At 39.7% G+C, this 12,451-nt stretch overlaps 1 protein-coding gene across 1 annotated transcript in view; it reads left to right on the top strand.

Moving 5' to 3' along the window:
- The window catches only part of scara5 (scavenger receptor class A, member 5 (putative)), a gene marked incomplete at its 5' end in the record, with an annotated part of 86,176 nt that overhangs the window by 63,592 nt on the left and 10,133 nt on the right, over positions 1–12,451 (top strand). Inside the window, one exon of the mRNA XM_083898837.1 lies at positions 1,953–2,045. Coding sequence (XP_083754963.1) covers positions 1,953–2,045 — 93 coding nt within the window. The remainder of the gene's footprint in view (positions 1–1,952; positions 2,046–12,451) is intronic.

Genomic DNA, 12,451 nt, shown 5'->3' with positions numbered 1-12,451 from the left:
CTTCTTACCTACCTACATAACTACCAACCTACCTACCTCCCAACCTACTAACCTAACAACCTATCTGTAGCTCTCTACCCATCTCTACCTACCTTCCTTCCTTCCATCCAGCATTATTCCTTTTCTTCCTTTCTTCCCCTACCTGTTTACTTACCTACCTACCTACCTACTTATCTACCTACCTACCTAACAACCTTACTATCTAACAATCTACCTTCCTACCTTGCTTCCATCCACCCTTCCTTTTTGTGCTTGCTTGCTTCCATCCTTCTTTGCTTCCTTCATTCTTGTCCTCCTTTCTTCCCCCTACTTGTTTACTTACCTACCTACCTCTGTATTTACTACCTTCCTAACCTGCATCTACCTTCCTTCCATACCAACCAGTTTACTAACATACAAAACCTACCTATGTACTAACTTTCTTCCTTCCCCCCTACCTACCTACCTACTTACCTACCAACATACCTTCTTACTTACCGTCCTTCTCACTTATCTACCTAACCCTACTTTCTACTTCCTTCCTACCTTCCCTTCCTTATATTTATCTACATATCTTGTTATATATGGCTCAGCAGTAACATAGTGATGAGTTTGTTTTTTCCCTCTCAGTTTTGTTGTTTTGTTGTTTAGCTCGTGGTCAAACTGAGGTGTTGTTAACAGCTGATGATGTCACAGATGGGGCGTGGTGGTGGTGGTGGTGTTGGTGCAGTGGGACTGTGTGGCACCTCCACTGTGGTCATGTGGTCATGGATGTGAAAAACAAGCCCAAATTGAAGGTTTGGATTCCTGCCCACTTGAAGCAGATCCCCCACGGCTTAATGACAAAACCAGATTTGTGGTTTGAAAACCTGAAAATTAGCAACACGTAGCTCTAAAAACAGATTTATATATCGCCCCTTCTTGGAGGGACTTTGGAAGAGAATCGTATTTCGAAATGAAAACAAATTAGGCGGCGGGGGGGAGGGGTGGGGATGTGGTTTCTAAGCTGCCGGTCGGGTGGAGGTGTCATGCGTAAACGTACCGCGCAATTACGCCGAAAACCCACAAATTGATGGATTTTTAACTGACACGGATTCGGTGGTTTTTTGCATCGCATTAACTTTTCCACATGGAAACCTCGACACTTGAGAAAGACACTGGTGCCTTTTATCGTTTTTTTAACGTTCTCGACGCGACTGTCTTTTCTCTCGTATCTGTTCCCCGTGACCCTGCAGCAAACGTTCACCACAGCGTTCAGACGTATCCTTTAATCTTTTACGTATTATACCCATTTCACGAGGAGGCAATTACAGGTCTGCCAGTTTCAGAGGCTTCTGTTCAGAAGATACCAAAGAGAGGAAATGGGCAGAGAAATGTCTTCTATTAAAGTTAAACCTGTGTGCGGTTAGTGGACTGTTCTTTTCTCTGGGTGGTTTGGCTCAGTTTTCGCCGTATTAAAACAGGAGGTTTATATATTTTTGGTTCTGATTGTTGGGTCAATCTGATAAATAGCTCTGCCATATGTCCGCGTATAACTGCACATTATTGGATATTATTAGCGTCGTATAAATATATGATTGAGGTTGCTTTAGTTTCTTCACTGAAACCTGTCATAAAGTATGTGCTCTGTGTTGTTACAGAGGCTTTTCGAACACATTTATAGCAAGAAAAATACATTAAATATCATATTTAGGCCATGTTTTTACTTAGATATAATAGTACACATGTACTGCAAATTATACCATTAAGTGATTTTATGGTTTTTCCTTTCAAAGTGAGGACTTATTATATTATACCTGGACGCGTAAAGATGAAAAAGTAAAGTAAATCAAACACAGAGGCCCTAAAAAACATAAACCACACATAAGTTGCTATATATACAATAAAAATAAGGTAGTTTATGTCATTAGATTGTGGAATATTTAGCATTTTAGAGTGAGAGTCGCATTTTAACAGTTGTGTCCTTTTCTCAGGTGAAAGAGGAGACCGAGGGATGAAGGGAGAGAAAGGCGATCGAGGCGATCGAGGCGATCGAGGCGACCGAAGCGACCGACTCGAGAAAACAGGTGAGAACGCGAAACCGTTTGAAAAAACAGGAAATTATCTATTAGAACACGAGTGAACGCGTCCAGTTCAGATAAACATCGTTACTCACACACCTCTCACCTATGATAACATACACTTAAGATGGAGTTTTAATGTGTTAGGGGAGTTGCTGCTTGTTAATCACCGCTGTCGGTGATTAAACCGGTTTATTTGTGTCTGAGCGTGTGGTAAAACTAGAAAGACGTGTGTTAAAAGTTGATAAATTACTCTATTAATATGTTGTACTACAATACAATAACGCAACATTTCCAAATTCGCAATATGCTATAAAATTATTATGATTAAATCTTTATTTAACCAGGATAAGACTCATTTGGATTAAGATTAAGAATCTCTTTTACAAGAGTGTCCTGGCCAAGGCACAATTTACAAGTTACAGACATTAGTGTTCAACAAATGCAGGTTTATTGTCATTAAAACCAGTTAAAATCAGTTTGTTTTAGGTCATTTTTGCCGAGCGTTTCCAGTCACAAGGAGCTGCAAACCTAAAATAAGTCTCATACGGATGTAGATATGATGTGAGATGATCTTAAATACACTTATAAATGAAAAATGAGTCCAGGCTTTTAATTTGTGAGGTCTGTTTCATCTTCAGTTAATATTAAAATGCAATGTTTGCTGCTGGAAACTTTGCAAAAGGAAACAGCGAGACGTTATTGGACACAAAAGGAAAAAGTATCCCATAAATATATAATACACTCTTAGAAATAAGGGTTCCAAAGTGGTCATTCTACAAGGGCTGAGGTTCCATTTGCTTCTGAAAAACCCTTTTCCCGAAGAAAGGGTTTTTCAAGGGTTCTTGGTAACACTAATGGTTCCAGTGGGAACCAATTCGATCCAGAGAACCCTTTAAAACCCCTTTCCTAAATAAAGGGTTTTATAAAGGGTTTCAGGTGGAACCTTTATAAAAAAAAAGTTCTACCTGAAGCCAAAAAGGGTTCTCCTATGAGGACAAGCCGAAGAACCTTACATGGTTCTACTTAGTACTTTTATTTCGAAGAGTGTACAGTCTTAGAAATAGGGGTTCCAAAAGGGTCCTTCTACAAGGGCTGAGGTTCTACCTGGAAACATTTGCTTCTGAAAGGGTTCTTGGTAACACTAATGGTTCCAGTAAGAACCATTTTGACTTGAGAGAACCCTTTAAAACCCCTTTCCTGAATAAAGGGTTTAAAAAGGGTTCCAGGTGTAACCTTTATAAAAAGGTTCTACCTGGAGCCAAAAAGGGTTCTCCTACGAGGACAAGCCGAAGAACCTTATATGGTTCTAATTAGTACTTTTATTTTGAAAGCGTGTACAGTCTTAGAAATAAGGGTTCCAAAAGGGTCCTTTTACAAGGGCTGATGTTCTACCTGGAAACATTTGCTTCTGAAAGGGTTCTTGGTAACACTAATGGTTCCAGTAAGAACCATTTTGACTGAGAGAACCCTTTAAAACCCCTTTCCTGAATAAAGGGTTTTAAAAGGGTTGCAGGTGGAACCTTTATAAAAAGGTTCTACCTGAAGCCAAAAAGGGTTCTCCTATGAGGACAAGCCGAAGAACCTTATATGGTTCTAATTAGTACATTTATTTCGAAAGAGTGTACAGTCTTAGAAATAAGGGTTCCAAAAGGGTCCTTCTACAAGGGCTGATGTTCTACCTGGAAACATTTGCTTCTGAAAGGGTTCTTGGTAACACTAATGGTTCCAGTAAGAACCATTTTGACTGAGAGAACCCTTTAAAACCCCTTTCCTGAATAAAGGGTTTAAAAAGGGTTCCAGGTGGAACCTTTATAAAAAGGTTCTACCTGGAGCCAAAAAGGGTCCTACTTTGAGGACAAGCCGAAGAACCTTACATGGTTCTAATTAGTACTTTTATTTTAGCTGTGTAACATATTGACTTTAACGTTCTAGTATAAGAATAAAACACATTATATAAGCATGTTTGTTGTATATATGATACGTTTATTTTTCCTAAAAATGTAGTAAAATTAATAGTGAAATACGTAAAGTGTAAGTGGCTTAAATTTGGACTTAAGTAGAATAAATATACGTAGCTATTTTCCAACTTTCCAGCCAAACCAGATTATTTATTTGTTCTAGACTTCATACATATACACATATATATATGTGCATATGTATGATTCATGTCAAATTCATTCCGGGTGAGCGGCTGCTGTAACATGAGCGCGCGTACATTACGACGTTTTCCTCAACGGAGCCTCATTCGTCTCCGATCCACCTGACGTCCTGAGTTTAAAGGCGTCCGCCGATCTGCTTTTGTTTTTCGCCGTAACGTCACGGGTTCGCGACACGCGATGATGATGATTCGACCACATGGCTCTGCTGCGCACATCAAAGCCGTTGTGTGCACGCATTATGTGTCACGCGGGCGGTAACGCGAAACCTGGAAAGCGGAACCACAAATGTGGAGTCGGGTTTAAAGCGGAACGTTCATTCTGACCCCCCTTAAAACAACAAACCACAGAGAGTTCTCTTTCTTACATCATCGCCGTCCGACGACAGGCCGATTCTGCTCGTGACAGAACCGTCAGAGAACACTTTTCCCCCTCGCGTCGTTTAAATACGACGAGGACGTTTGATGTTCCAGAAGGAGACGAAACAGAGCGGGATCACGGGTTCGCAAACCGTATGTTCTGGAGCGGCCGCACAACGCTTCAAAGCTCACCGTACATACCCGTGTGATCACGGCGCGCTGACCCCCAGAGGACGAACATTTTACGTCCCACACATGTTGGACATTAACACAAAAGTCAACCTGCCGTTTAGGCGCGGGTCGGCTTTACCCGGCACCTCTGCGTGGAATTCTCCAAGAAGAAGAAGAAGAAAAAAAAAAGAGTATTTGAGCGAACGGAGAACCCAGATTGAAGTCATTAGAGACGAGTGCAAAACAGAACCAGAGAGAGAGAGAGAGAGAGGACTTTCATCTGCGTTAAACAGTTTCTTCTGTTCTATCAGCATTGATGTCGCTTTAATTGACAGTGAAGTCTCTCAACTCTCCGGAGAAGAAAGGAGTGCACGCACGTTTAAACAACATGAGAACACTGGGAAAATGTAGGTTTGGGGGAAAAATATACAGCACATCCATGTGTTTATTCTGCAAAAATCCATATTTTTAATTCCTCTGACATGCAGTGTGTCTCATGTCGATGTCACAAACTGTGTATTTATATGGTCGTACCTATGTTCCCCGGTTCCTATGTTCCCCGTTTTTCCCAAAAAAGGTCCACTTAGGAACATAGGACCCGGGGAACATAGGTACGGTCCCTATTTATATAAACTACATACACAAGTCATTTAGTTACCCATATAAAAACTGCTATTAAACTATAAGATTTTTGCTCGGCACATTTACAGTAAAAGTCATTATTGTTTTTAAATTGATTTCAGCACATTATCTATATTATCTTTATTAAGCCCAAATGTGGATTCAGAATTTGCACCTTTAAAGCTCCATTCAGCAACCTAAAGCACACATTTATGAGAATGAATAATTCTCTTAAATATACATATTAAATATGTACTTTTTTTGTTGTTGTTGTTTTTACTTAAATTGACTCTTTATCAGTTTCCGATAAAGGCTACGTGACAACCGTTTTTGCGTGATGTGTCGTAAATGTAGCCCCAACCGTTAATGGCACAGGGAGAATTATGCTAGCCGTTAGCTAGCTAGAGGTTGAAAGGCCTTACTTCAACATTATGTACTGACTGTATGCATATCGAGAGATTTAACGTATCATTAACTAAATATAAGACACATAAGTATGTTTTTAGATCACTTCTGCCCTAGAATTAGCGTTTTATAAGTAGTTTAGGCGAGGGCCCTGCTTTACAGAGGCGGCCGTCTTGTGTGTGTTTCACAAAGTTTACCCCAAAACTGAAGAAGAGGCTGAAGCTAAGACGATAGCTGGACGTTTGTTGGTAAATGACCTCTTGAGGGGAGGAGCTTGAACAAGATGGCCGACAGGAATATAACGTAGCTTGCTAATGCTAGTTTTTCCATGTTTGCGGCTTTAACCGCCTTCAGAATTTGTGTAACTGCGGCGTTAAAATAGATTAAAGTTACATTAACTCCCTGTTGTCATTACACAAATGCACCTTTCACCTCCCTCGCTCGTTTAAACATCTTAAAATGACGTTTTTCTGCCTCCTGTGTCAATTCAACCTGTTCATTCAGTGAAGACGTCGCGTTAGCTGGACAGAAGGACCACACGATCTGGCAACGCGGCCGGACGTTACTTTGCAGCTGTAGCTTTTCGAGCTAATTAACCTAAATTTTGTTCCATGTCTCTGTGGCTGATTTTTTATTATTTTTTTCAAAGTGTTTCCAGATGATTCATGTCACGTTTCAACCTCGACACCGCGGTGCGATCACACCAGCTGCAAAGCCTGTCAACAAGTTGACGTTGAGACTCATGAGTTCAGCAGCCATTACAGGGACACGGTGATCCGTGACTTAAATCAAACGCGGGCCGGGGGATTTAAGTCCAAACTGCTCCCTGCTTAATCCCTGCACCCTTGGATCTGGCGTCCTCGCTCAGACCACACTCATTTTCAAACTTGGCCTCCGTGCAGTCGTCTCATCCGTGCACCTGCAGTGTGCGTGGCTGAGTTTCAGGGCTGCTTCTCGCACAACTGTGACGTCAGCGAGAGACACATAAACACCTGCCAAAGTCCTCAGTCTCTTCTGCATCTGCGTTAGCTTCTGCAGCAGTAGGTGTCTACAGGGTCACACACACACACACACACACACTGGTCTCCAGGGTGCAGCAGCAGCAGCAGCAGGTGCAGTGATTTCATTGTTTGACAGCCTGATTATGTTTACACTGAACCTTTGCAATTGATTTCAGATTTTGACCCTAAAACAAAATTGACTGTGAAAATACCACATTACTGTTATTGCAGTCAGGTTATTATGTAGTGTATGTTATGTAAAAAAAAAAAAAAAAACATTATCTGTATTTATATTGACCCTGTACTTTTACTGCATTTTGTCGTCCTAGCAACGGGATCAGATTTTCACAGGAAAACTGATTAAAACAGCGTTAGAATAAGTGTTGTTATTATTAAAGATGTAATTTTATCATTTGTTATTTATCTTTACGCAAAACCCGGTAGAATTAAACACAATTCTTCAGCGTCAGGGCTGCTAGCTAGGTTTAGCTGGATGCTAGCATCATGGCAGGTTTACATTTGGATGTCTAAGTTTCTCCTTAGCTTTGTTAAGATAAGTTTTACTATCAAAGATGTAATTTTATCATTTGTTATTTCTCTTTACGCAAAACCTGGTAGAATTAAACACAGTTTACGTCCACTTTTCAGATGGCAGCGAGGATATTAGCGAGCTTTGGCTATCAATTTGAAGGTTCTTTAGTGTTAGCATCAGTGTCAGGGCTGCTAGCTAGGTTTAGCTGGAGGCTAGCTTCATGGCAGGTTTACATTTGGATGTGTAAGTATCTGCTTAGCTTTGTTTCTGCTGGAGAGGCTCATAGTTGAGTAAGTGTTTATTTTTAGCGAATTTTTAGTGAGAATGTGGAGGAGCCACTCGAAAATGCGTTTATTTGGCCAAGCTAGCCCCTAACCCCTGCTTCCACCATGTCTATGCTAAGCTATGCTAAGCTAACTGGCTGTAGACCTTGTGTAAACCAGATAGATATGAGGGTGAGAAAGCAAATGAGCATTTTAAACAAATAAGTGTAAGGGCTGCTAGCTAGGTTTAGCTGGATGCTAGCGCCATGGCAGTTGTAAGTTTCTCCGTAGCTTTGTTTCTGCTTCCGAGGCTCATAGTTGAGTGAGTGTTCATTTTTAGCAAATTTTTGGTGAGGATGTGGAGGAGCCACTCGAAAATGCGTTTATTTGGCCAAGCTAGCCCCTAACCTCTGCTTCCACCCTGTCTATGCTAAGCTACGTTAAGCTAACTGGCTGTAGACCTTATGTAAACCAGACAGATATGAGGGTGAGAAACCAAATAAGCACGTTAAACCAACATGTTAGACAAACATCATTTCATTTGTGTAATGAACCCCCGGCCAAGAAAAATCCAACTGCAATTAAACCAATTGCACAAAAACAAAACAAAACAAAACCAAACCAACATGAAAGACAATAACTTCTGAGTTATAAGAGGGACTTTTTAACAAAACACATGGAGCTGATTAACTCTTGTCCTGGAGCCATTCAATCCTGTCCAGTCCAGACCTTCAGTGAGTGCCAGACAAACATTAATAAAACATGGTCACGCCGTATTCTGGCCTTCATCACGTATTGACACTGCGCCGCTGTGACCGGCCATCGCTCTCTGAGGCCTGAACCACTTGGATGACCGGCAGCACTTGGAGCTCGCGTCGCGTCAATTTTTCTGCGGACGAAAAACAGTCGTTATATCTCCACGCATTAATTTAAAAGGGAGCAAGGCTTCCTATGAACTGTCAGGTCTAGTGCTTCTAGTTATTGCCTCGTGGCCAAGGTGAACGCGAGGGCTGTCAGAGCTGTGGAGAGACGAAGGGGGGGGTTTGCACAATTACTTGAAGACGTGTTTGTTTTAACTTCTTTCTGCGGAGGCGTCATCGTCGTCATCGTCCTGCACAAAAAAAAGTCATTACATAAGTCTCAGTAACTGCTCAAATACAGCAATTTTTCAGCCGTGCATTAGCAGCAACATTTATCTTATCTCATATTTCGCTCCAACAATTCATATTCAAGCAAGGCCAAGTTGGAAATGGGGTAAATGACATTGGCTAATGATTTTCCTTAACAATCCACTGCTATTGTGTTACTGTTGCTGCACATCTGTTCATCTGGACAAATGTTTTAATTGGTCCTTGTCACCTTTTCCCATTAAGGTCATGTTCAGAGGACCAACAATAGCATTGGATTTGAAAGACTGAACAGCAGAAAAACTAAAATAACATAAAAATCTGATCCGACCACATTTGGAAATCATTTAAAATGTGATTTGTATCAGATTCCTTGAAATGCGTCTATTCTGGCTGCTAAAATCGGACTTCAAATTTTCTTTTTAATTAGTAAAATCGGGTTACTGCCCTTGTTCCGGCTCAGTGGTAATACTTCCTGTTAGCTTGCGGCTCAATTTTATAGCCTGTGGAGCGCCATTTTGAGTCTTCTTACCATCTATGAACTTTAAAATATTCAACTCTTTAAGCTGACACAGCATAAAAACAGTCTTCTAGTCCAGTGTTTCCCAACCCTGATCCTCACTGAACACTGCCCTGCCATGTTTTAGATGTTGCCCTGCTCCAACACACCTGATTCAGATTCAAACATTACATTTTTGAGAAAAAAAAAAAAAAATGGACAAAAGTTGAAACATTAAATAAAAAAATAAAAATTTAACAAAAGTTGAAACATTTCATTTTTGAAAGAAAAAAAAATGGACAAAAGTTGAAACATTAAATAAAAAAATTAAAATGTAACAAAAGTTGAAACATTTCATTTTTGAAAAAAAAAAAATTGACAAAAGTTGAAACATTAAATAAAAAAATTAAAATGTAACAAAAGTTGAAACATTACATTTTTGAAAAAAAAAAAATTTTGAACAAATTTGAAATATTAAATTTTTTGAGAAAAAAATGGACAAAAGTTGAAATGTAAAAATTTAAAAAAAATGTACATTTCTTTAAAACAAAATCGAAACATTAACAAACATTTTTTTTTTTTTTTTTAATGGACAAAAGTTTTTTTATGATGAGCTGACCATTTATTTAAATCAGGTGTTTTTTGAGCAGGGCAACATGTAAAACATGGCAGGGCAGTGTTCCCTGACGACCAGGGTTGGGAAACACTGTTCTAGTCATTCCAACTAATGTGCCGGCCTGAGTTTTGTCGTATTTTTTTGTGTATCCGCTTCTTCTACTACTTCCAGGTATAAGCTGGTGGTTGGAACTGTAGCTACATAGGTTGCATACAACTCCCCGGATGTGTGTCCGACTTTAAGAAATTTGATTTTGTGCTATTTCAATTGGACTAACATGTTTACGTGTACTTTAAAAGTCCGGAGGAAGTCGCAATTATTTCTTTTTATTCCAATTTCAGACTGGAATTAGCAATTAGCATTGAATTCAGGTGTTTCAATCCGGTTTTGTATCTCCAACGAAGGACAATCTTAACCCTTCAGTGTACCATTTTGACATTTTGGACAATGTTATGTTTTCCAACGTTGTGGCAACAGTTTGAGTAAAAAGACTTTGTCCCCAGCGCACAAAGCAACGACTATAAAGACGATGGTTGGACTTTTCATGAGTTCGGTGTGGACGAACATCTGGTGTTCTGCTCTGATCTTAATCCAATCGTGCACCTTTGGGATGAACCGGAGCAGAGATTGTGAGCCAAACATCAGAGTCTGACCTTATAAATGCTCTACAGAATGAATGAATGAATGAATGGACACATTTATGCTAAAATGTGCGGGAAAGTCTTTAAACATGTCATTACAGTCCCAATACTTTTGTCCATGTAGTGTATGATTTCGTACGGTCTGAAAAAAAACAGCCAGGGGAAGTTGAAAGCACTTTTTAATTTCTGGCTTTAATTTAGCAGAAGATGATACAAATATTTGCAGCAGATATGACACAATAATGTTATGAGAGGAATTAAACGATGATGAGCCAGCGAGCGCACAATGCTCATCTGTGTAATGAGTGTTAAATGGTGCACAGTTAAAGTTTATGATGGTCTGATGAGACTTGTATCCTGTCTGGCTTCAATACCTAGTGCTGCGCGCGCACGTTAGCGCATGTGTGTGTGTGTGTGTGCGCGTGCGTACTGTCTCATGAAGGTGATAAATCAGGTCAGTTATAGGAGTTCAGCTGCTGCGTGGTTTCAAACGTGCTGTAAATCAATGCAGCGTCTGCTTATGCAAAAAAACAACAACAACACAAACACAGGTTTACACAGCTGTTACTCCGAGGACTCTGCATCGACTTCCATTCAAATTAAACATTTCAACCTTAAATTTTAGTCTTATTGGAGGATATAGCGAGACGTTATATAGAGTTTTTTTTACTTTTATGTAGAAAATCAACGTCCATTTCCAAATCCTGGTCCTCGACCTGGGATTTGGGTCCTGGGACCCCTGTCACAAGTTCTTTCTAGCTCTTTCTCCATGCTGCCACACGTTATGCTAAGCTAGCTGACTAACGCCTCTTATTAAAGCTGGAGTAGACAACCTAGCTTAGCTTAAACTTGTCATTACAAGCACATTTAAAAAAGTGATATTCCCAATCAGTGAATAGTGCTCACACTGGGCTTCACTGTTATTACAGCACCGGCGCAAAATTAGCGCTGCTATAGCGACTCAAAAGTTGTCAGTTGCCCCTTTAAAGTAAACACTTCAAGACAAAGAAGTAACTTTTACACAAACCCCTGTTGAATTAAACACAGTTTTCGTCTCGTTTTCAGACAACAGCGAGGATAATATTAGCAAACTTTGGCTGAGTTTGAAGGTTATTCCATGCTAGCGTTACTGTCAGGGCTGCTAGCTGGGTGTAGCTGGATGCTAGCGTCGTCATATGAGCTGTTTTGCCATTTTTCTTCAGGTTTTTTTTTTACTTTTGTGATTTAGATGTTTCCTCACTCCAACACAGCTTATCGATTTAATAAATTTTTCGTTTCGAGTGTCGCAGGCGTCCGCAGATTAGCCAGATTTCACGATGATTTCACGTAGCCGGGATCTCTGCTGACTTTCTTGATGAAATCTGTGAAATTTTACGATGCTCTCAGCTGTTGTCATCTTTTCTAGATATGTTTCTTATGTCTCCTTCCTCCTTTTTAATCTCCATTAATCTGACACATTGGATTAGATTAGAATAGATTAGAGTAGATTAGACACCGTGTTATTGCACCAAAGTGGTCAGATGTATAGAATAAGCAATTAAAAAGATGAATAATAAGAATATCAGGATATTTACATAATGCACAGTATATAAATACATTGAAACATGCAGTAGAAAGTACAAAAAATATGTATTTTTCAATATCACGACCCACACAATAATCTAGGTCATGACTTTTCCATCTGATGTCAAGAAATTGGTGGACAATTTCGTCCAAAGCTTCTATTTTTTTTAAAAACGCTCAAATCTTTGGACAGACTTCACATCAGAGGACGAAAATAAAGTTCCCTCCGTCTGAGTCATTTTATTTATTGTTCTTTGTGAATCAAAGACTCTTTTTTTTCCGCAGTGTATAAAAAAAATGTCAAAAACAGTCTGAGTTTGTTTTCGTTTTGGTTTGATTTACGGGGTCTTCATTAAAGTCGTAAACACTCAGAATGAAAATAATCTGTGAGTCTCAAAAGTCTCGTCTTCTTCTTCGCGTCTCGTGGCGTTTTCTTACTTTACACGTTTTCCTGA

This window comes from Microchirus variegatus (genome assembly GCF_963457635.1).
Source record: "Microchirus variegatus genome assembly, chromosome: 12".
Lineage (NCBI taxonomy): Eukaryota > Metazoa > Chordata > Actinopteri > Pleuronectiformes > Soleidae > Microchirus > Microchirus variegatus.
Note: the sequence above shows the minus strand (reverse complement) of the source record. Positions and strands in the feature narration are given on the sequence as shown.